The following is a 26,178-nucleotide window of genomic DNA, read 5'->3' as shown; positions in this document are numbered from 1 at the left end:
TGCTGTCGCCTCTTCCCTGACGTCAGTGCGCCAGGGGTATAAAAGATGCAGCCGACGCCACTTTCTTCAGTTTTTCTTGCCCCAGATGTAAGGTGCCCCCAAAAGGGTAGGCTAAATAAATCTGCAAATAAAAAATCATGCACTAACATAAACATTACCTTCTTCTACAAGCAAATACACCACATAGGTTGTATAGAATAGAGAAGCATAGATAAGTCCCAGCAATGATAGGGGGATGGTGGGAGGGTAACCTGGACTGCAACAGTGAATACACCTGAACATCTACATTTATGGTAGGTACACAACTGTACTATGTTCATCGTGTTTCAATGTTGCAGTCATTACACTTGGGTTGAATCCCAAAGCTGAGGTTGGGCGGCTGGGTCTAAATAGGATTAGGAGTGGCTATGAGGCCCTGCAAAACTGCAGTGGCAAAGCCTGCTCTGGATTTAGAGTAAAGAGGTAAGTGATAGTGCTTGGTAAAAGTGTGCACTGAACTCCAAGTTGCAGCCTCCAAAATTTCCTTGGTTGGTACTCCTCTGAGAAAGGCTGCTGATGTGGCTGCTGCCCTGGTGGAATGAGGCCTAATATTCTTAGGCACTGATTTGCCATGTTGTGCATAGCAGAAACACATGCAGTGTCCTATCCATTTTGAAATAGTCTGCTTTGAAATAGCCTTTTCTTGTGATCCTGCAGCGTATGCCACAAAAAGTTGCTCAGTTTTTCTGAAAGCTTTTGTTTTGTCCAAACAGAAGCGTAGCTGTCTGTGTATGTCCAAAGAGTGCAGAAGTCTCTCCCCTTTATTCTGGGGATTTGGATAAAAGGTTGGCAAATTAATGGTTTTGTTAAGAGCCATGCTTGATACTACCTTTGGCATAAATGTTGGGTTTGTCCTGAGAGAAACCCGGTCTGGATGAAAAATGATAAAAGGTTCCACTGCCATTAATGCCTGAAACTCTGAGACTCTTCTTGCTGAAGTTATTGCTAGTAGCAGAGCAGTTTTCCATTATAAGAATTTTATCTCAGCTGTACTGACTGGCTCAAAAGGAGGCAGTGTGAGTTTTTCCAAGACAAAGTTGAGGTCCCATGTTGGAATAGGTGCTCTCCTTGGGGGTCTTATGTTTTTTGCCCCTCTGAGGTACTGTCTTAGTAGTGGATGAGAGAAAATTGGAGGTTCCATATTGTAATGAGCTGAAATGGCAGAAGCATGGATCTTTATTGATGAAAAGGCCTTTGTCCAGCATCTCAGTTAGGTATTGCAAAATCTGAGGAATATTACAGAATCTCTTCCATTTTTCTGCATAAGATTTCCTGGTGCTGGGCCTCCTGGCTTCCAAAATGACATCCATAACTGCTTTAGAGAGAGATGTGTTCTTAGTGGCTATATTATTCGCCATGCAGCCAGATTTAAGGTTCTGAGTTGGCTGTGCAGGATCTGATTGTTTTGTTGGGTCAGCAGATGAGGAATTTGAGGTAAAGTCCAGGCTGGCCCTTGAGACAAGGTCTTTAGGATTGAGTACCAGTGCTGGTGTGGCCAGTCTGGGGAAATCAAAATCATTTTTGGTTTCTCTTGTCTGACTTTTAGGAGTACCTTGGTTAGTAGAGGCAGTGGTAGATAGGCATAAACTGTTAGGCTTTTCCAGCTGAATGATAAAGCATCCACCTTCCATACTTGTGAGTGATAAGTCCTTGTGCAGAATCGCTGTAGTTGGCAGTTGTAAGGGAAGGCAAATAGATCTATGTGTGGGCATCCCCATTTCTTTGTTATCATGCTGAAAACTTGTGGATCTAGTTTCCACTCGTGAGGGTCCATGAGGTTTCTGCTTAGTTCGTCTGCCAGAGTATTTTTCTTTCCTGGCAGGAACTGTGCCTGCAGATGTACTTGATAGGCCAGTGCTGTGTTCCACAAAGTCATGGCTTGTCTGCAGAGGAGGTAGGAATGGGTGCCCCCTTGCTTGCTTATGTACCACATGACTGTAGTATTGTCCGTCTTTAGTAATAGTTGTCCTGGAAGTAGTAGATCCTTGAAGGCTGTCAGGGCATTCTGTACAGCGAGCATCTCTTTTTGATTGATATGAAGATGCATTTGGTCTGTGGGCCACGTGCCCTGTATACATTTTCCCGACATGTGTGCTCCTCAGGCATAATCCAATGCATCTGTTGTTAGTGTCTGCCTGGCTATGGGTAAAGTGAAAGGCTGCCCCTTGTTGTGGTGACAGGCCAGTGCCCACCATCGAAACTCTTGTTGCAGGCAGGGAATGAGAGTAATTATTGTTTCCAGGCTGTGGCAATGTTGAGTCCAAACACTTTTTAGATACCATTGTAGTTTCCTCATATTCAGTCTTACATATGGAATTAGCAGGATGCCATGAAGCCCAAAGCCTGCAGAATTTTTCATGCAGGTAACTGGGTCTTTGTTGCCATCATTTGAAAGTAATGAGTCAGTTCCCTTTGTTTGTCTGGTGTGAGATAAGCCATCTGGGCAGTTGTATTTAAGCTTGCACCCAGGAATATTATTTCTTGAGAGGGCACTAGTTTTGATTTCTTTTCGTTTACTGTGTACCCTAGGAAAGTTAGTAATCTTTTTACAAACGTCAGATGCTATAGTAGAATGTCCTTGCTGTCTGCTTAAATAAGGCAGTCGTCCAAGTAAGGATATATTTGAATTCCTTTTTGTCTGCAAAATGCAATTACTGGTGCCAGGCATTTTGTGAAGACCCTGGGTGCAGTAGATAAGCCAAAGGGCAGTGCAGAGAATTGGTAATGCATTGAGCCAGCTACAAATGTGAGGCATCTTCTGCAAGACTGTCTGATTGGGACATGCAGGTATGCCTCTTTGAGGTCCAAAGTAACTAGCCAAGCCTTTTTGCCTGGCATGGGTAGAAGTTGCTGCAGTGTCAACATTTTGAATTTTGGAACATCCAAGAAAGTATTTAGAGTAGACAGGTCAAGTATTGGTCTCCAAGCTTTGTCCTTTCTGGGTACCAAGAAAAGTATCGAGTAAAATCCTTGTCCCTGCTCTTGCTGTGGTACTTTCTGAATAGCCCTCATGTCCATGAGAGCAGAAATTTGTTTTTGTGCCTCTGCCCATTGATTGTTTGGCAGATCTGGCATACCTTTTGGCCTTGGCAAGGTGTGAAAATGGAACCTGTAACCCTGGGAAACAATATTCAGTACCCATTTGTCTTGGGTAATTATGTGCCAATTTTGTGAGAAAAGTGCTAGTTTTCCCCGTAAGGGTGCTGCCAAAAGGTAAGTGCTTGGCATTGGTAGAGGGAAGTCATTGGGACTGTTTCCTATAGGGTTGTGATTTGTCTTCTCCTCCTTTGGGGCTGAGTTACCCCATTGCTTAGGTCTGTATGTTCCTTGTGGCTGAGGTCTGCCTCTTGGGCGTCTGTATCTGCCTCTTTGTGGCCTGTCTGACACTGGAAAGGACCAATTTTTTGAAGGCCAGTTCCTACTAAATCTGGGTGGCTGAACCTGTAAGAAATCCTTTACTGTCTGCAATGATTTTGCTTTATCCTCCATTTTCTTTAACACCTCTTCTGCCTTAACACCAAAGAAAGTATCATGCTGTAATGGAGCATCCAACAATTTTGCTTTAACATGATCACGTAAACTTTGTTCTTTTAACCAAGCATGCCTTCGAATGACAGAACCTGTAACTGCGGCTCTGCAAGAAGCCTCTAATGAATCAAAACCACATTGCAAAGTATGCTTTCCCACTTGTTCAGCTGCATGCAATAAATCCTGCATTTCCTTATTTTCAGGACATTCTGAGCTTGTAAGCATTTTCTTTTGAGCAAAGACATTAGATATTGTTGATATTTAAACATGTGAAATTGGCAATTTAAAGCCCTTACAGCTAAAGTAGCAGAGGTGTAAACTTTTTCCCCCATCTGTCCAATGCTCTAGAATCCCTATCAGAGGGAACAAGATTGTTTGCAGTGGAAGCCTTGACCCCTTTGGGACACTGACAAATTGTTTCTGGGTCAACAGCAGGGTTTTTATAAAGCAATTTATGTGAATCTGGAACCCTGTAGTACCTATCTGGCTTAACTGGTGCAGGGGGTAAAGAATCAGGAGACAAACTGGATTCAGAAAAGACATCATCAACTATATCTAGTACAGGGGGAATAGCAAGGGGCCTGTGCTGAGGCAGTAAAAGAAAATCTTTGAGCCTTTTCTTGGATTCTGAATAATCCTGGCTCTCCCAATGGAAATGCTCCCTCATGGTGTGCAGGGTTTCCCCAAAACAGTAATCCTCAGGAGGAGAGGCTGAAGAGATAGATTCTTCAGCGTCAGAATCCTCATGGGGAGGAAGAGAATATCCCTGTTCTGAAGAGGAATCACAGGAAATAGAAATCTGGTCAGAGGAATTATAGTCAGTATCTTGCCTAGGCCTTTTTTCAGGAGGGGGATGGGAACCCCTGATCAGAGTAATTAGGTCCTCAGCCATTTTAAGCATCTGTTTCTTTGGCATGGAAGACTGTCCAGGTGAATGCTGTACTTGTTTCTTTGTCTGTATATGTGTTTTAGACTTTGCCTTGGCTGCTGAAGTAGTCTTGATAGTAAGCTGTGTAGGTCTGAAAACACCCTCAGAAGCCGATACCTGATCAGTGGCTCCGGACCCATCTGAGGGAATAGTTTCCATAGGCCCAATACCTTGAGTTTCCAGAGGCCTAGTTGTCTCCACGTGGGAGTCGGAGGCGGCCTGTGGCTCTGAGGTAGCGGGTGTCAGGGGCTGCGAAAGCACCTCACTGAGAACCGGCGAACCGGCAACTGGCCTAGAAGAGGCTTCGTCGTCCGTCTTGAACCTTGGATGCCTGTCCTTTTCTTTGTCCTTGTGCTTTTTATGAAATCCGATCATCGGTTGTTCCGACGGCATTATATAGTTAAACCTTCGGCCAAAGTAATGTAAAGCAAAATCAAACCGATGCTTAATAGTGCGTTGGTTGAATCTAGTGCAAAGCCGACAACTAGCAACGTCGTGGTCAGGGCCTAGGCAAGGAATACATAAGAATAAAATCCTTATGAGGTATTTGCTTCCCACAAGAAATACAATTGTTAACTTTTACTGACATCGGTCTGGAGCAAGAAAATGTTTCCCCAACGGGGTACTTAGCTTTAATAAAGACTTCGGATCTGAAATTCAATTTCAAAAATCTCAGGAGTCGGCCAACCAGCACTTGCGAACTGCTTTTGCTTCGGGCACCGCGCGGCAAGAAAGAATGAAGAAAATGGCATCGGCTGCATCTTTTATACCCCTGGCGCACTGACGTCAGGGAAGAGGTGACAGCAACCGACGCCGGACCAGGACTTTGGAATTCAGGCCGACTGCAGGTAGCCTGCCAGCAGGATAACCCAAGTGTAATGACTGCAACAGTGAAACACGATGAACATCCTGTCCTCCCACCCCAGGAGCTGAAGCCGTCAAGGGAGGAAAAAGAAAGTCATCCTGGAAGGCACCTCCAGAAGGCACAGGCCCTGAGCTGTTGAAGGCTGAGGCCTCCATGGGAAGGGACAGCTCCAAAAATGTCAGAGCTGACACCAGCCCGGAGGACCCAGTGCCAACATCTCGGAGTCGAAGAAAGGAATATTCTGTGTTCCGACACCAGTCCACTCGGAAGTGTCAGGTCCTGCAGCTCTGAAGCCAAAGGTCGGATCAGAGGAGGAGGCTGCAGTAGCAGGGTTAGTATTCTCACAGATCTAACATGGTTCAGAGAAGGCAAGATCCCCGGCTGGATATGGACTTTGAGAAAACTCATCATCCAATCCATATTGGAATGGGATAGCCGAGAGGATCTAAAGCAGACAGAGGAATGGGTCGGCCTGACCGGCAACAGGCTAGTTCAGACAGCTGGGACAGGTCAGGGAGACTTCATCCAACGTGCAGTGTGGCTCCCAGACCTCCGATCTGGGTGTATCTGCCCCAATGGTGTCCACTCTGGAGATGAGGAGCTGTGGATCTGAACTGTCTCCACAGGCTCAGACTGACTGCTCGGTCCCGAAGTCTGAGGGTCCAGCAGAGAGGCTGGCTTGGCCAACGCCAGCTCTACTGGATCCAAGGGCCCTAAGGGAAGCGAGAACAGGAGGGATCCAAGGATGATGGATCAGCTAGCCTCCTGCACTTCTCAAGAGCAGAAGCCATTGTGCCCGGAGTAACTGAGGCGGCATGCCTCTTCAGGACAGGGGTCTGGGCTCCAGAAACCAGGAGAATTCCTCTCAAGATGAGCTTATTATGTCAATCAGCAAGGGCCCGGGGATTGATGGCCATCCAGATATCGCGCAACATCTCCATGTGCCCTGGATCCAGCCAATATACAGACCTCTTGTGGACATCTGACTGGGGAATCTTATGCCCACAAGAGACATGGCTCTTAAAACCAGAGGGTTTTTCGGAACCCACCAGCTTATCAGACGTGCTTGAGAAGCAGTACACACAACCACAACTCACATACAAACACTATACTCTAATCTAACTACTAACTAAAAGATATGGGGAAAGTTTGAAAGTTTATTTATTTATTTTTAAAATAGTGAAAGAGAAAGAGAAATAGGGGGAAAAAAGGAGAAGAGGAAGGTGGGAAAAAAAAATAATGTCAGTGAAAAAGTAACAGACAGTAAAAAATACCTTTGTAGGGAGGGGAGGTTAAACTACAGATAAAGATAGGCTATAAACTAACTAGGAGAGAAAAAGAGCTAATAATACTATAGAAATAAATGGAAAATTTCACTTAGTTGAATGGAGGTTCAGAATTGTGGCTGTGCTGGAAAGCGGCAAACAAGACCTGAGGGTATGAAGAGGAGTGAGGCATTATAGGAGAGGGAGAAGTTTGAGGCTCAGATCGTATGTCTGGAAGAAATGGCCGAGTCTGATCCAAGGATGGATTCAAAGACCCAGTCGTGATACACAATGAAAATGACATCAGATGCGTAACGTTATTAGCAGCCAAGAAAGCATTTACACAAAAGCTGAACTCAAAGATTAAATTATTTGTAAATGAAGTACTAAATATTGTGAAGGAAATAAAAGATCTAGAACTGGGATCATTAAATGATGGAGGAAGTATTTTTTAAGACTAAATTCTGTATTTGGGAATAATATATACAAAATAATGCTCAAACAAATGACTAAAATAAGAAGGCTGGTAGGAAATGAAAAGTGAATGAGCATGTTCTAATGCAAAATAATAAAGGAACAGAGGTTTGATGAAAATTGTAGGTATAATGCACTTACATGACAATGGTATTACTGTGATTGGTTTTCATGGTTATTGCTGTATCTAAATTCATATTATAGATTAATAAGGTGACAAAGTTGTTTATAAAAAAAGAAAAAAATGTCCTTGCTTTAATGCAAGATTCGATTTCTTGTAATGTCTTACCTTCCCATTGCTATTACAGACTCCACTGACTGATTACACCTGCAGCTAAGCACTTATCATCATAAAATCTCATGGATTGCCTCTTGGCAAGGCAAGGTATTCAGCCCCACAACAAGGTGTACATTCATACTAAAACAGGTCCTCTTGTTCCTGCAACAGCCTCAGTGTAACACAGTACTGGTAAGTAATATTTGGGAGTCAAAAGAGGACTCTAGGGATGGGAAAATATAACATAACCTGCCAGTGTATGAAAACACAAAGAGGCAAGGGCAGCAACACATTTCTAATCACAAAACACAAAAATGGCCCAACAAGGCATTATCTTCAACTAATTTCCAATGCAGCTCCCAAAAGGAGTAAAGTGTCTTAAAATGTTCTCCCTGTATTCGGTTTAAGTGATCTCTTTCAAAGCATTGCAGAAAAGAAGACACAGACTAGTATGAGAAACCTGGAAGCAAGCAACATCAAACATTTTATTAGGAGAAAAAACTTTGGAATCACTATGCGCTATGAAACATAACTATATGGACTGGTCAGGCACAGCTAGTATGTGTATGTATACACCCTTTGTTATCTTCATACACAGCAATGTGGAACTTAGAATTGGTGGTGCTGCGGTAGCGTTGTCGCCTCACAGCAAGACGTGCCGTTCGATTCTCAGCTAGAGCATCTTCTGTGTGGAGACATGCATGAATGGGTGTACCTTCGTTGAAGGTTGTGTGTCAGGGCTGGCAAACTCGTCATGTAAAAAATCTACTGCCAGTCATTAGCAGACCGGAGTTCCGCTGTGGCGACCCCTAACCGGGAAAAGCCAAAAGACACAAACAAACCAATACATGTGTAAGCCTCTTAAACACCTTTGTCACAGCTCCTTAAATGAAACCAGACAAGTCTACACCTAAATGGTATCTAACACCAATCAGATAAGTATTTTAAGTGCACAAAGGAATGACAGACAAGATAAATATTGAGGCCAGCACTTCAGATTAAATTAATTTTGTCAGTTCTCTATGAATGTGAAGACAGATGCATATTTTGAAACTTAATTTACTTTTCATTTGAGCATAATATGACTTTCAGAGAAACAGAAAACTGTATCTTTTATCATATTGCCAGCTAACTTTCAATTGCCTGACATAAAAAAAGAAACCGTCCCAACTTACATCACGAACAACAGTCATCAAAGCCCCCCCTTCAACTCCTTGACTTTACAGTGCAATAAGAAGCAATCAACAGCTCAACAAATGGCAGCAAGTTTGGGAAAAATAGGTTATTTTGCTGGAACTAGAGGCACAAGATAAAGGTCAAGAAAGTGAATACAAACAGCGAAAACTGGTGTGAAGTTTCATACATTTTTTAGTGACCAGCGTAACCTAATGCGTGGACAAAATGTGGACCTGAACTTTAGCATCTAAGCAAGTTGTATGTTATCTACTTAGTAATAGCAGTACTCAACTTTTTTTCTGTTATTCACTAGAGCATAGGTGTTCTTATAGGGCCATAATTTTTTTTTTTTTTTTTTTTTTTTACTAAACTTACATTCAAAGTGGACCATCACGAAGCTCAGCCACATCACCTAATACTGTGGAAGATTACATTTCCCCCACTAAGTAGGCTTTCACCACATATACTCAGTAAACATTTGCAGTCACCCTACTGGTCATCCAGACTGCTGTAAAAGGTTGTTAGGAAAGTGCTCTGCTTAATAGGCAAGGGCAACCTAGTCCAGAAATATAGGATAAGTTGGGTTAGGTATCGATCATGCTGTTGGAATAACTGATGTAATACTATGGGTTCAGGTCTCTAGAACAGTTATTTACTTTACCACTTAAGTGAAGGGGTTCAAAGAGTGCTGAGTCATTTATTCCATAAAAGGTTGTTAAAGCAGCTAAAGTCTAGACAGACCCAAAATGAGTTTTCAAAAGATGTTTTAATAGCAAATATTCAAGAGACTTAATACCTTAAGCTCTGAACACAAGTGGTACAAGGGTCTGAAACAAGGGCCCAGAAATTGTCATAACAGCTAAATATAACAACTAAAGACCCCAGCAGCAGTTACGCCCAACAGAAACACTGGTATCAGAAATTGTTGCAATAAGATCTGATCAGGGATGACTGCTCTCACCAAAAGCTGTTGTAACAGCTACTCATAAGTCACTGGTTCTTACTATAAACCAACCCTTGGTGGAATTTTGTTATTCTTGAGGTGTTGTCACACAGGAAAGTCCTGGGTTGTTAGGTATTTTTTCCTACTGAGGTAGTGACCATTTGGAAACATGTAGGGTATCACAAAAGTACAGTTTTGTACCTACCATAAATGTAGATGTTCGAGGATTCCATTGCTGCAGTCCTGACTATTGGGTATAGTCCGCGTCCAGTCGGCCCGAATACCAGAGTATAAGGCTGACGTCGGTCATGGCGCCTTAGACTGACGTCAGTACGTCAGGGTACTAATGCGCACGACCGACGTCATATCCTCAGTCTTTTCTTGCCCCAGATGTCAGAAGACCCTAAAAAGACAAGTCCCAGAAAACCTGCACCAAAAACATGTACAATATATACAACAATATATATATACAAAAACATAAGCATGTAAACTCACCTACACAACCACCCCTAAATACAGAGGGAAGGAGGGAGGAATTGGACTGCAGCAATGGAATCCTCGAACATCTACATTTATGGTAGGTACAAAACTGTACTATGTTCTTCGTCTTCCATTGCTGCAGTCCTGACTATTGGGTAGAATCCCAAAGCAGAGGTAATGGAGGCTGGCAATTTATAAAGGAGTAGGAGCTGACAACATGCCTTGCAAAACAGCTGTGGCAAAACCAGCCCTAGACTTAGAGTAGATAGGAAGGTGATAATGCTTAGAGAAAGTATGTACTGAACTCCAAGTAGCTGCTTCCAAAATATCCTTAGTTGCCACCCCCCTGAGAAATGCTGTTGAAGTGGCAGTAGCCCTAGTGGAATGAGGCCTAATCCCAGCTGGAATCTCCTTGCCATGATGGGAATAACAAAATGCAATGCAAAAGCCAATCCACCTGGAAATAGTTTGTTTTGACACAGGCTTGCCCTGTGAACTCAAAGCAAAAGAAACAAACAACTGCTGAGACTGCCTAAAATCCTTAGTCCTGCTTAAATAATATCGCAATTGCCTGTGTACATCTAAAGTGTGCAAAATCTTTTCCCCTTTATTTTGGGGATCTGCATAAAAAGTAGGCAAATGAATAGTTTGGTTTAAAGCCACACTAGAAACCACCTTAGGCATAAAGGAAGGATTAGTACGTAATGATACCCTATCCTTATGGAAAATCAAAAAGGGCTCTACTGCCATAAGGGCCTGCAACTCAGACACCCTTCTTGCAGAAGTAATAGCCAACAGAAAAGCAGTCTTCCATGACAAGTATTTCAATTCAGCAGTAGCCGCAGGCTCAAAAGGTTGTAGAGTAAGTTTTTCCAACACAAAATTGAGATCCCAAGCAGGAGTAGGAGCTCTACGTGGGGTCTTATATTCTTTGCCCCTCTAAGAAACTGCTTGAACAAAGGATGCGAAAACAAAGGTGGGTCACAATCATAGTGAGCTGAAATTGCTGCAGCATGAATCTTAATGGAAGAGAAGGACAAACCTTTGTCCAATAACTCAGTAAGATATTGAAGAGCCACACTCAAATTAGGCTCAGAAATCTCCAAATTCTGTGCTGTACTCCAAAATAAAAATCTCTTCCATTTTTCTGCGTACACCTTCCTTGTACTAGGTCTTCTAGCTTCCATAATCACATTTAAAACTTGTTGAGGAAGTTGAGACCTGCTGTGTTTCAACAGAGAATATGCCAGGCTGTTAGATGAAGAGAGTGAAGCTTGACATTGAGCAGATGACCGTCCTTCTGAGATAACAGATGAGGAATCAGAGGTAAAGGCCATGGAGGCGTCCTTACCAGACTCCGTAGTAGTGGATACCAGTGTTGCCGAGGCCAATCTGGAGCTATCAAAATCATCCTTGGCCTGTCTTGTCTGACCTTTAATAGTACCTTTGGAAGAAGAGGCAGAGGTGGAAAGGCATAGACATGAAGGTTTTTCCAACTGAAAGACAGAGCATCCACTTTCCAAGCTGTGTGATGAAACCCCTTTGTGCAATACTTTGGCAGCTGGTGGTTTAGTGGAGAAGCGAACAGATCTATGTCTGGAGTTCCCCATGACACTGTCAATTTCTGAAATACATGAAGATCCAGTTTCCACTCGTGGGGATCCATGATTTGTCTGCTTAACACATCTGCTAAGGAGTTCTGTGCTCCTGGCAGAAACCTTGCCTGAAGAGTTAGTTGCAGGCTTAACGCAGTCTCCCATAAAATCATTGCCTGCCTGCATAGAGGATAAGAATGTGTTCCCCCTTGCTTGTTGATGTACCACATGACAGTTGTGTTGTCTGTTAGAATCAACACCTGCCCTGGAAGAAGTAACTCCTTGAAAGCCATCAATGCAAACTGGACTGCTAACATCTCCTTCATGTTGATATGTAGATGCTGTAGTCTGGCAGGCCACTTGTCTTGTATCCACTTTCCATTTAAATGAGCTCCCCAAGCAATGTCCGAGGCATCTGTCGTTAAAATCTGACTCGCCTCTGGCCGGGTCACAGAGAGTCCCTTGTTTAGGTGACATTCCTGAGCCCACCACAAGAATTCTTTTTGAAGGCAAGGTATTATTTGAATGACAGTGTCCAAATCCTGGCAGTGCTGTGTCCATACATTTTGAGATACCATTGCAGCTTCCTCATATGCAGTTTGGCATTGGGAAGCACCAGAATACAAGATGCCATGAACCCTAATGCTTGAAGGACTGTCCTTGCAGTCAGCACGGACTGATGAGATAGTTGATGGAAGTAAAGTGACAGACTCTTTTGTTTGTCCGGGGTTAAAAGGCCATCTGGGCTGCTGTATTCAGTCTCACACCCAGAAAGCACATGTCTTGAGAGGGTACTAGACTGGACTTTATTTCGTTCACAGAATACCCTAGGCATCTTAGCACTGCTATGACATATTCCAGATGCTGTAGAAGGTCTTCCTTTTCTTGAGCCAGAATCAGGCAGTCGTCCAAATAAGGGTAGATTTGAATTCCTTGAAGCCTGAAGTAAGCTATCACTGGAGCCAGAACCTTTGTGAATACTCTGGCAGTAGATAAGCCAAAGGGCAATGCAGAGAACTGATAATGAAAATCTCCAGTTCGAAACCGCAGATACTTCCTGCAACCTAGCCTTATAGGCACATGAAGGTAAGCTTCCTTGAGATCTAAAGTTACCATCCAGTGATCTTTGCCCAGCAGAGGTAAAAGCTGTTGTAACGTCAACATCTTGAACTTGGGAATGTCCAGATAAGTGTTGAGGATAGATAAATCCAAAATTGGTCTCCACGTGTTCCCCTTCTTTGGTACGAGGAACAGGCGAGAATAAAATCCTAGGCCCCTTTCTGATACAGGGACTGGCTGAATGGCCCCCATCTGGAGTAACTGAGAAACTTGCTTGTGAGCCTCTTTTCTTTGTGGAGGAGGGACGTCTGGCATGCCTTTGAAAGGGGGCATTGTGTGGAAATAAAATCTGTAACCGTGATGAATGATATCCAACACCCATCTGTCTTGAGTAATTAAATCCCAATTTTCTTTGAAAAGAGACAGTCTTCCTCCCAAAGGAGCTGCCAGACGAGAGTCCACTGGCAGCTGAAAAGGCAGGTCATTGGGTCTGTTTACGAAAGGACTGACCCCTGCCCTCACCAGAAGTCTGAGCAGGTGAACTCCTGATCTAGGCCTAAAAGAACCTTGAGCCCTGCCCATACCAAGCCTAGACCTACCCCTAGACTGGGAATCATAAGCAGGATATGTCCACCCCTTAGCAGGCCAATTTCTACTAAACTTCGGAGGCTGCACCTGCAAAAAATCTTTAACAGTCTGCATAGACTTAGCTTTGTCCTCCATTTTCTTTAAAACTGCTTCCACAGGCGATCCAAACAACACATCAGACTGTAAAGGAGCATCCAAAATCCTTGTCTTAACATGCTCAGCTAAATTCTGATCCTTCAACCAGGCATGCCTGCGAAGAACAGAACTAGTAGCAGCCACCCTCGAGGAGGCCTGTACAGCATCAAAACCACACTGCAAAGAATGCTTACCCACTTGTTCAGACACATGAACCAAATCCAGCAACTCTTTACACTCAATACCTTCCGCCAAAGCATCCACCTTAGATTTCAATTGTGAAAGGAGATAATTTTGATATTTTAGCACGTGAAACTGACAATTCAACGCCCTCATGGCTAGAGTGGAAGAAGTATACACTTTCTTTCCCCACCTATCCAAAGCCCTTGCCTCTTTATCAGAGGGAACAGGATTTTTAACCACAGAAGCTTTAACACCTTTAGGCCCCTGAGAAACAGTTTCTGGGTCCGCCCTAGGACTCTTAAACAAATACTTATGAGCTTCGGGCACCCTATAATACCTATCAGGCTTAACAGGAGCAGGAGGTAAGGAGTCAGGATTCAGGGAAGCCTCTGCAAAAACATCCTCCACCACATTCAACACAGGAGGAATAGCTAAGGGCCTATGCTGGGGTAAAAACAAGAATTCCCTAAGCCTTTTCCTGGAATCAGAGTAATCCTGGCCTTCCCATTTAAAGTGCTCCCTCATGGAGTGTAGAGTCTCTGAAAATGAGAAATCCTCAGGAGGAGAAGCTGTAGGAGTGGAATCATCCACATCAGAATCAGAATAAGTAGGATACTCCTGTAAGTCTTCCACAGAAGACTCTGAAGCCTGTGAACACTGTTCAAAACTATCAAACTCCTGTTCCACCCTAGGCCTCTTATCAGGCGGGGGCATAGAACCTCTAATCATAGTAATCAAATCTTCTGCCATTTTAAGCATATGTTTCTTAGGTACAGAGCCCGAAATGCTAGGAGAAGCCCCCACAGAAGCTGAACTTGGCCTACCTCTAAAAGAAGCTTTGGCAACAGAAGGCGAGGCCCTAACTACCTTGGGAAGAGAGGGAAGAACAGTTACCTGAGAAGCCCCCTCAGCCTGGCCTACCTCCTGAGAGGGCACATCCTGTAACAGTAAAGTTTCTGCCTGAGACTCCATGGAAACTCCTGGCAAAACCTCTGGCTCCACTGAGCCTTCTAAAGAACCGACGTCCGGGACTGCCGGTTCATCAACCCTAGACTTCACTGTTTTGTCCTTGCGCTTCTTGGATGAAGCGGGCGTCGGAGCATCCGACGGCATATTATAATTGCAACGCTTTCCAAACACTAACCTGGCACAATCTAGCCTCCTCTTAATAGTGCGTTTGTTAAATCTAGCACAAGAACGGCAACCAACAACGTCGTGCTCAGGCCCTAAACAAGGTATACACAATGTATGATAATCCCTATGCGGTATCTGCTTCCCACAAGAAATACAGTTATTCACTTTTTCTGACATCCGGTTAAATACTGAGGCAAGAAAAAACCAAAATGTTCCCCAACGGGGTACTTAGCCAACTCTGTTTCGGTCTGAAACTCCGGTTTCGGAAATATCTCAGAACGCCAACCTGCACTCGCAAAATTGCTTCTGCATCGGACCATGCGGCAAAAAAGACTGAGGATATGACGTCGGTCATGCGCATTAGTACCCTGACGTACTGACGTCAGTCTAAGGCGCCATGACCGGCGTCAGCCTTATACTCTGGTATTCGGGCCGACTGGACGCGGACTATACCCAATAGTCAGGACTGCAGCAATGGAAGACGAAGAACATCAGGGATCTATAATTGGCTGTAATGTATTAATTAATTATACTGGTTGTAATTACGGCTTCAGCCTGTTCCAGATTTGCTATACATAAAATATGGTGAGAGACAAGGGTGTTACAAATAAATACTGAAACTCGCCTATAGCTGCCAGTTTACTGGAATGCAAGCTAGGCATTATACCCTGGAATGTAGGTAGTGCTCTCACTGTAGTGGAACCAGGTTTCTATAATTATGCAAATTATGATGTCTTCAAGATTAAAAAAGGCCTCAAATTCAAAAATGTTGTTGACCAGGCCTCTGACTTTCAGCAGTTCTGCCTTGATATTATTCAGAATAGATGTTTTCTAAATTTCTTTTATAGCTTATATTTCTCAGTAATCGTATATTGATGTAACTATCTGTTACTGCATTATAATACAAATTATATGCAACAACTTTGTATATAATCTACTCTGTTTATAACTGTTCTTGACCTCATGGCCTGGATCATGTCTGACAAGGGTCTTCGAAGCAATTCAATTACCCGATTAAGAAGAGCACAAAAATACAATTCTACAACAAAAATGTGCATAACAGAAAAATGAACACAAATGTAAATTTGCAGTACCTTCTAACGAATGGATCCCCTTCGCCTTTGCACATTCATAAACGCTGCTGAATTCATCACCAACATTAGGATCAGCACCAGCTTCTAGAAGAAGCTTTACAATGCTACCCGAACAAATGAACAAAGAGGGAAGGAAAGGGAAATTTATGTTAAGAGCAGTACTGTTTATATAAGGTATAAGAATATTTACCCAAATATTAACACACTAAATATAAGCAGTTAGCAGTTTATGTAACAATGCTGAGAAGTACAGGCCTTATAAATAAATTTCTTTTTTAGACTTTTTAAGATTTGTTGCAAAATTGACAAAATGATTTTTGGAACTGTAATATCCCTCAATCTGACTACCTTAACAAATATGATATTCCTTACCACTCCCAAAAATTTCCATAGAAATTACAGCTTACTTCTCTGTCACAGACTATCTTGATTAAATGCCCATAAAGGACAATGTAACAGAGGTACTTCTGCTGAATCAAAGACAATGTCGCTCGTTCATTTCTATTACAAATAATAATGCTTGGGGTTTCGTTCAGATGCTTTAATATATACAAACACATCAGGATGGATGGCAGCCTCTTTAAATAAAATCAAACTAACAAACAGAACTTACATACATACATGTTCACATCTCAATAGCTAACTATAAAATGGCAGTCAGGCTCGCACATGTTCAGTATTTACACTCTAGTGCAAGCCCTTAGATAGCTTATTAAAGGTATATACACACATATTGATCTACATCCTCCCTCTTCAAAGATTGCCCTTCATGCAAAATAATGTTAGAGCTAGGCATGCATTACTATGTTCATTAGAAACAAATTACACTGTCTACATCCTCCCTCTTAAAAGATTGCCCTTCATGCAAAATAATGTTAGCACTAGGCATGCACTACTATGTTCATTAGAAACAAAATACAATGTTCATGTCCAAGTTGCTTGATATCTTCTACAGGGTTTAGCGATTCAACCATATTTCGTGAGATAACAGTTGGGACTAGATTTAGCAACAGGGACAGTCTGCAGTGCACAACTCAAATCAGGAACAGGAATGTCCTCTGGAACTTCCTCTGGAGTTGGAACACCGGATAACTCACTCTGAGATAATAGTCTTTCTCACAGGCTATTTACTGTGGTATAGGTTCAGACACCGGTCTCAAATGTTTCTGATTCTCCCTAAAAGTTGCTCCATCTGATTCTATAATGTACGATCTCGGCAATGGACCAATATTCTTCATGACACCAATCCAATTATAACCACTGGAAGTTTGCATCCTTACCAATTCTCCCTCACAAAATGGATTGAGCAGTTTGCAGGTCTTATTGTAGTCGGATTTCTGGGATAGACATTTCAACAGATTGGCTTTCACTGATCAGTTGTTCTTGACACATGGAAACAACAACTGACTACTGAGTGATAATGTGGTTCTGGTTTGTCTTGACAGAAGTCTCTGAGCAGCTGAATCAAGATGTTTATCTCCAGGAACATTTCTGAGATTCAACAGATTCAGGAAAACATCAGTATTATCTAATTTTGACTTCTCAAGTAACTGTTTTCAACTTTGAAATGTGTGTTCTGCCAAACCATTTGACTGTGGATACCCTGGACGGGTCTATATCAGTCCGTCGAAACGACTGACGATCGAACACCATATGTTTGAACTGTGAAGTTAGAACACTGATTATCGTGAAGCCACGAACACCGAATTATTTCCCAGGGAAAGAATTTGGTGGGCCGTTTCTGTGGCTTCGCAATTTTCAGAACTGTGGTGGAATGTTACGGGTCGGGTTCAGGTAAGAGTGCAATTGTGTGGATGTTAGGGTTAGGGCGCGGGTTAGGTGAGTTAGGGTTAGGGTGTGGGTGAGGTGGGTGTGCGACAGTGACAGACTTTAGGGTTAGGGCGGGATAGGTGAGTTAGGGTTAGGGCGCAGGTCAGGTGAGTGTGCGATAGTGACGGACCTTAGGGTTAGGGTTTAGGTTAAGTTAAGTGGATAGATAGTAGTGTATGTACAGTTTAGTGTAGGGTTAGATGTAGGATTTTAAGTGTATGAGTGTGGATTGCTGTTTTTTTGGCATGCTTGTGTTGTGTGTTCCTGGGGAAAAAATCGATGTTCTAAGACTTCAATATTTTTGCACTTCATGATTAGAAGTTTGAACATATGGTGTTCGAACTTCAGCCATTTCAGTGAACTGATATAGACCCCCTCTGGACTACTTGTGACATGAGTAAAGTCCCATTCTTCTGCAAATCTTTTGAACTGTTGGCTTGTAAATTGCGTGGCATTGTCTGAAATAACTTTGTGCGGACTTCCATGTACAGCAAAATGACATTTCATCTTAGTAATGACAGTACTAGATGCCAGATTAGGAAGTAAGTTAATCTCGAACCAACTGGAGTAAGAGTCTACTAACACCAAATAATGTTGACCATTCCAATCGAAGAGATCAGTGGCTACTGACGATCAAGGTAGTTCCGGAATCTGGTCAACATGAAGTGGTTCTTTCTGTTGATAAGACTTTGTACTGTTACATACTGAACAAGAAGAAAGTGCTTTCTCAATGTCTTGTGACATAGATGGCCAAAATACTATCTCTCTCGCCCTTCTTTTGGTAGATTCGGTTCCTGGGTGACTACGATGCAAGATAGTAATGTACTCAGGTTGCAAGGATTGGAACAATCACTTTCGGACCTTTTATTATGATACTTCTGTCAGACAAAATCTCATCTTTGTATGGAAAATAAGGTTGCAGTTCTTGAGGTAAACTAGACTGCTTTGACGGTCATCCTTGATTGATAAAATAGTCGAGCCTTCGTAAAATTGGATCTGTGGCTGTGTGTTCTCTCAGCTCATCAAGACGTATGGAAGAAAAATCTCATTTCCACGACTTCAAAATCATCAATCAACTGAAAACCTGGACTGTCATTCTGTTCAGTGGTATTTCTGGGTGATCTGGATAATGTATCAGCAAGATAAAGAATTTTGAGTTTCTTGTAGAGAAGAATGAAATTGTACTTTTGCAATCTCAGCATCATATGTTGCAGTCAGGCTAGAGCTGAATGCATTGGCTTACTCAGGATTGTGACTAATGGTTGCAGGTCTGTTTCGATCTGGATAGGTCTACCATAAACATAATCATGGAACTTCGAACATGCAAACACAATTGCCAAAAGCTCTTTCTCAATCTGGGAGTACTGCTGTTCAGTCTGGGTAAGAGTTCTCGATGCATAGACAACAGGTTGATCCTCTTGTAGAATAACAACAGTATCAAGTCCAAATTTCAAAGCATCACAGAAAAGTGTAACTGGTTTGTGAACATCAAAGTATCTGAATATCAGGAGACCGGCAATTCTCAATTTCAGGACATCAAATGCTCTTTGGTGTTGCTCTGACCAAGACCAGGATATATCTTTACATGTCAGCACCCTGAGTGGTGGTGAAAGTTGGATCAAGTCTGAAATGAACTTGCCTAGGTAATTAACCATGCCAAGAAAATGTTGCAGGGCTTGAACATTGTCTGGAGCTGGCATCTCGAGAATGGCTGTTTGCTTTGAAGGATCTGGTCGTAGATCTGTACTCATAAACAAATGACCAACAGAAGGAACTTCTTGTAGCCTGAATTTGTATTTCTGTGAATTGAGCGTAAGATTTACATTCATGTGATGTGCCCTTTCTAGAACTCTTCTAAGGTTTCAGTATTGCTATGCTTTATCACGACCTCCTACCAGTATGTCGTCTACTATGACACCACAAAGATACACAAATAAATTTGCTGTATTGCATGCTGAAAAACTTCACTTGCAGAATTTATGCCAAATGGCATTCTCAAAAATCTGTATCTGCCAAAAACAGTACTGAATGTAGTGAGCAATGAGGATTTTTTTAAGATGAATTTGCCAAAATCAACTCTTTGCATCTAAGACAGAGAAAATAGTGACATTTGACATCAAGACTGTGACATCTTTGACTGTGCGCATTGGATGATGAGGTCTTTTTAGCACTTTGTTTAAATCTCGAGGACCTATACATATTCTGACGTCATCTGAGCTTTTTTATGAGCTACCATGAAAGATACCCATTCAATTGGAGTTTCCACTGGACAAATCACACCTTGTTGCACAATTTTATCTAACTCTCCTTTGACTCTGTCTTGCATGGCAATTGGAACTTTATGTGATGATCTGATAACTGGACTGACCTCTGGGTCTAGCTTCATGGAATACATAACTGAAAGTTTGCCTAGTTTGTCTCAGAAATGTGCTGGGCAAAATCAGAGTAGTGGTCTTTTAAGCTAACATAATGGACTTCCTTATTAAATGAAATCAGTCTCATTTCCAGAGAGTCTTTGAGCTCTAATAATTACTGAACATGCCTCTTGACCACATAAAATAATAAGTCGTAACTCTTTCCGGCAGAGTAACATGAAAGCATAACTGAGCCTTCGGTCTGAATTTCTTCACCTCTATAGACAAGTTTCACACACCTTGCCATATCAAGCCTTTCACCTTTACATACTCTCGCAAATGTTTCTGCAGACATGACATTGCACTTAGAACCTGTGTCAACTTTGAGCTCTATGGGTTTGCCATTTATCCGAACAGTAGAAAAATACTTAATTCTTGCCCCTTAAATCTACTGCATTGACCGTTTCATGAAGCACTGACACACCATCAACATAAAGAGTAGGTGGCAATCCTACTCAGTAGCTTTCTAATTGATCAACTCATTTCTTTAAATGTCCCCTTTTAATAAAAGAGTGTGGGCCTTTTGATTTACAAAATCTTTTGAAGTGATTCCATTTATTACATTTGTGGCATTGTTGAGCAAAAGCTAAACACTTTTCCCTTTTAGATTCATGATTACCACCACAATTATGACAGTTGGCAATGAAAGTGGGCGGCATCTGTTCACCTCCATCCTTACGCTTGTTTGCTGACTCTTGTGCTTCACTGAGGCAGTGCAAAAGTCTGGAATTTGCTAGAAAGTTCTGGGGTTTACCAAAAGGTGCAGCAGAAGCTGCCATGTGCTTGGGTCTGTTTCTTTTAACCACTTGCTGCATACTATCAATATGAGCTTTATCACTGTGCCTTCTAGAGCTGCTATCATTTGTAAGCATATTTGTGTGCTTTTCTGTCAGCTCATATATCTGACAAATCTCAATGGCGTTATTCAAAGTTAAATCACAGTCACAAAGCAAAATCTTTCTCATAGCATCATCTTTTATACCACACACAAGTCTGTCCTTTATCAACTTATCCCTCAAGTCACCAAATCTGCACATTTTAGCTTTATTTCTCAAGTCAGTTATATATGCTGCAAAGGTTTCACTAAGCTTTTGATTCCTTGTGTAAAATAAGTGCCTTTCCATTGTAACATTTGTCTGGGGGTTACACATTTCTCTAAATTTATGTTTTAAGTACTCTGGGTCCTCCCTTGACTCAGCCTATACAACAATATGATGGTTTCCCCCTCTCCAGCATAAATAGCAGGTGCATACACAAATGAACGTTCCCTTTCTATAGCTTCTGACCCAGCTAAATTAAGCAAAGTGAATGCCTTTGTACGATCATCTTTATCAGAAAATGCAGCATGTATGAAAATCTCATACTCTTGCTCAAGCACTCTCCAGTCCTCAGTCACATTACTGTCAAACTGAAGTGCACTGGGCTTTCAAAATTAGTCTGCCATGTCCACACATTATACACAAAGACAATGAAAATATGGCCCTTGTAATTATGTATGAACAAACTGTTTTGTGAGCTTGTAACAACAATCAAATGCACAATAAACTCTTCAAAATACTTTACTTTGCGAAATATGCTCTGTAATGGCTGTACTTTGCAAAATTTGTCCTGTAATGGTTGTACTTTATGAAATAGCTTTATTGTAACACTGCATAAACATGCAAACATTTTATACACTTCTGAAAACTCAGACATCTTTGCTTAATATGAAGACGCACATGCTTTGCGAAAAAATGCTGTTTCCCATTATTTTATTAGTTTTATGCAATACTTTACTTCAAACATTTTCTGTAGTAATTTGAATATTTTTATCAATATCATACACATTTGTTTATGCAAAAATTATTTAGAGCGTTCTGTATGCCTCATTTCATATAATGCGAATAAGAAATAATGCTGAGCAAGCTTTACACCTGAAATTCATTTCTGACCTGTTTCACGAAGTATGCACTGTTTTGGGATGGTCCACTGCTGTATATTCCACCAACATCTGGATAAGTACCTTAAATCGTTTTCGCCAAGCCATTTTTAAACTTCATGCCCCTTTAGTATGCTGGTTTATATATATAATTTCTAATACCATGATATTTTGGATAGCCCACTTCTGCCACCATGTCGCTCGTTCATCTCTACTACAAATAATAAGAAGGCTTGGGGTTTTGTTCAGATGCTTTAATATACACAAACACATCAGGATGGATGGCAGCATCTCTAAATACGAATGAACTAACAGAGTTTACATACATACATGTTCGCATCTCAACAGCAAACTACAAAATGGCAGTAAGGATCACACATGCTCAGTATTTATACTCTAGTGCAAGCCCTTGGATAGCTTTTTAAAGGTATAGACACACATACTGATCTACAGACAACATACTGGCTTATAGGTTATTACTTAGCTAATGACTACTAGGAACCTTATAAGCCTAGCCATGCACCCGAAACCCATTTCAATCCTGAGTATCACAGGCGTCTATGGGAGGAATTTTACTAGGGAGGTAACTAAGGGATTTGTGGGAAAGGGGTGTTAGTTAGAATAATACTTTTATTATTGATGGTTCATAAGGGACTGGGGGCTCGACCACAGGTAAATGTATGATTTCCCATCCAGTTGTCAAGGTTTCACCTGAATAGGGATAAATTCTGTTTTATATGGATAGGGAGCCTATTCTATAGAGCTGGGATCCTTTGGAACACATATCTGTCTCTCCAGCACATTCTGTTTATGTCACAAGCAATTTTCAGATCCCCACATCTAGTGATTCTGGCACTGTTTGTTTTGAGCATGTGCAACAGATCTGTCAGGGGTGGGTCTGAGGAAGCCCTGTAAGCCAGGCAAAGATCCCATCTCAACAGCCTGCAGAAGATTTAATAGGGAGACACAGCCTTTAGGTGATCAGTATAACACATGGTATTCTTGACCTGAATTCTCCTGGGGAGAAAACTTTGTGGGCATTCCAACTGTTGCAAGTATCTGGTTAGGTACATATCAAAGGAGGCATTCCACTCAATGATAAGTCTGATAAGGGCTGAGTAAAGAGGTACTACAACTTTCCTAGACCTGGATGCCATACCCTTACCTGTACGTTGGGTGACAAAGGCCAGACTGCTGTCTACATACGTTCCCTGATAGAATAGTTGTGTAAAATCTTACCATAACCATTGATGTCCTTCACTTCCATGTTGCAGTATTCCAAACTCTTGGGTTTTCCTCTCTTGCTACCTGAACGTCCGTCCAGTATATAAAAGCTTCTAGTCACTGCTGGGTATGTGGGATGTCTGATGTTGGCTAAGGGAACATGGGTCATAAAAGTGACATCTGCATATACCAGACCTCAGAACTGAGTGCCTCAGTTGGATCCCAGTTCCAGGAAAACTGTACAAGTCGTGTGCCATCCAAGAAGGAACAGTTTAAGGGAAGAAGAGGGGAAGGAGGGACGGAAGGAATACTGCAACATGGAAGAGAAGGACATCTATGGTAAGATTTTACACAACTATCCATGCCGTGGTGGTGCAGCAGTTAGCGTTGTCGCCTCACAGCAAGAGGTTCTCCCATTTGATTCTTGGCTCAAGCGCCTTCTGTGTGGTGTCTGCATGTCCTCCCCATGGTTGAGTGACGCTAAAGACATGCAGGTGGGTGTGAGCATGAATGGGCGTGCCTTCTTTGAAGATTGGGCGACGGCCTGGCAACTCGGCACCGTGGCCACTGCCAATCATTAGCGGACTGGAGTTCCGCTGTGGCAACTCCTAACTAGGAAAAGCCGAAAGATTTATATTCTATGTCCTTCTATTCTCATGTTGCAGTATTTCAAACTCCTGGGTGACTGTCAAAGCTCACCGGGAAGAAGAGAGTGGTGGTTTGAAACTATTTTCTATAAATCCATGGAGAACTGCCCTGACAATTCCAGCCCTCGAGTTGGAAATGTGGTCCAACTGGTAATGCTTGGTAAAGGTGTGGACAGAGGTCCATGTAGCTTCCTCTAAAATGGTGGCAGTGTCCAATCCTTTAAAGAAAGCCATAGCCCTAGTGGAGTGTGCTTTAACTTTGGACCCCAAAGATTTCCCATGATATGCATAGCAGAAGGAAATTGCTCTGGGAAATGCAGGCTGAAATTGTCTGCTTTATCACTGCTTTCCCCAGGGACCTGGTGTGAAAGGAGACAAATAACTGGTCTGATTTTCTGATAGATTTGCCTTGTCTATGTAAAACCTAAGCTGTCTATGCACATCAAGGGAATGTAAGACTTCCTCGCTGTCACTCTGAGGATGGTAAATAAGGTGGGAAGATAAATAGCTTGGTTTAAGGATAGCTCATTGACCACACTGGGCATGAAGGAAGGGTTGATCCCAAGGGTTACCCTGTCTTTGTGGAAGATGAGGAAAGAGAGGATGGCCATGAGGGCCTGAAACTCTGACAGTCTTCTAACTAATGTCAAGGCTATTAGGAGTACTGCTTTCCAAGTGCAGTGTTTTAGAGAGGCCTTAGAAGCTGGTTCAAAGGTGGCCACTGTGTGCTTCTCCAAGAAATAATTCAGGTCCCAGGGTGGTGGGATGGGTTTCCTGGGGGGACCCAAGATGCAGCACTCCCTTTAGGAATAACTTTGTACGAAATCGAGAAGCCAAAGGAGGATCCAGAGGCAGACAAGCTGAAATGGCAGCAAGGTGGGCTTTAACAGAGGAATACATCAGCCCTGTCTGCAAGAGTTCATACAAGTATGACAGTACCAAAGGGACATCACCCCGGAAAGGGTTCAACTGTCTTTGTGGACACGATATGGAGATTCTTTTCCATTAAGATGTATAAGATCTCCTAGTATTAGGTTTATCTACCTCGTGCAGGGCTGTGAGCACTTCCTCATTTTAGAGGTGTCTGTAAGGGGATCAGAATTCTATCACCCACAGGGTAAGTTTCAGAGACTATAGGTAGGGCTGGATTAGAGATCCCTTGTCCTGTGTGAGAAGGACCAATTTGTGAGATAACTTGTGGTAATTGCCCCGGGCTAAATGCAGAAGGAGGGGGAACCAGTGCTGTGTTGGCAAAAAGGGAGTCATCAACAAGATTTTTGGTTTGTCCTGCTGGAATTTCAGTAGGGCTTTGTGAAGAAGTGGAAAGGGGGGAAATGCATACAGAAACTTCCCCCTCCAACAGATTCAGGAGGCATCTGTTTCCCTTGCCAGTGGACTGGGCAGCCAAGTGCAAAAGGATGGAAGCTGTCTGTTCATAGGGGAGGCAAACGGATCTACCTGAGGTGTACCCCATTTGTGAATGATGTCCAAGAATACATCCCTGTGGAGCATCCATTTGTGGGACTGTGACATGGACTTGCTTAATGTGTCTAACTGAATATTCTGCTCTGAAGGAATATACACTGCCTGTAATGCGGCTCCTTGTTTTGTGACAAGCTCCCACACTTGGAGAGCTAGTCTGCATAGCAAGTAGGATTTTGCCACCCCATTTGTTCACATACCACCGAACTGTAGTATTGTCTGTGAACAATTTTAGTGGGCCCTGCTTCAGCGTATATTGGAAGGCCTTTAGAGCCAACAGAATTGATCTCATCTCTCTGATACTGATATGTTCTTGTTTGATGGAGTCCAGCCAAGTGCCCTGGACTGGGAACCCATGGCTGCTCCCCAGCCCAGATCAGAGGCATCCGTGTACATCTCCTGCACTGGCAAGGGAGTCTGTAAGGGGAGTCCTGGGTTGCAGATCACTCGATCCAACCACCAGTGAATCTTTCTTGAGGCAAGGTAGGAAGGGGATTTTTGTACTCTACAGGATAAGAGTACTGTATAGAAACAGACCTTAAGTACCATTATAGCTTTCTCATGTGGAGCCTTGCCAATGGTAACATGGGAATGGTCGATGCCATATGACCCAGGAGTTTGAGGTACTGCCTGACAGTCAAGTCTGTGACCTGAAGGACAGTGAGCAGGCACTGCCCTAAGCTTTCCACTTTTTGGGGTGGCAGAAAGGCCCTCAGGAAATCCATCTTTATCCTGCACCACAGGAATATTTAGTCCTGGGAGGGGGTCAGGTTGGACTTGGGGTATTTTTTCCTGAAGCCCAGTGCTTCCAGGAGTGATATTACTGTTTGTACATGGTGTTCCAGGGATTCTGTGCAGTCTGTCTGGATGAGAAGGTCATCTAGGTAGGGGAAAATCTGA

At 42.6% G+C, this 26,178-nt stretch overlaps 1 protein-coding gene across 1 annotated transcript in view; it reads right to left on the bottom strand.

Moving 5' to 3' along the window:
• Positions 1 to 26,178, bottom strand: part of CLPB (caseinolytic mitochondrial matrix peptidase chaperone subunit B) — a 2,847,862-nt gene that overhangs the window by 2,288,644 nt on the left and 533,040 nt on the right. Inside the window, exon 4 of the mRNA XM_044073023.1 lies at positions 15,764 to 15,867. Coding sequence (XP_043928958.1) covers positions 15,764 to 15,867 — 104 coding nt within the window. The remainder of the gene's footprint in view (positions 1 to 15,763; positions 15,868 to 26,178) is intronic.

Source organism: Protopterus annectens, chromosome 5.part1 (assembly GCF_019279795.1).
Source record: "Protopterus annectens isolate FY-2018-M chromosome 5.part1, PAN1.0, whole genome shotgun sequence".
Classification (NCBI taxonomy): Eukaryota; Metazoa; Chordata; order Ceratodontiformes; family Protopteridae; genus Protopterus; species Protopterus annectens.
The sequence above is the reverse complement of the archived record's forward strand: the minus strand, read 5'-3'. Positions and strand labels throughout refer to the sequence as shown.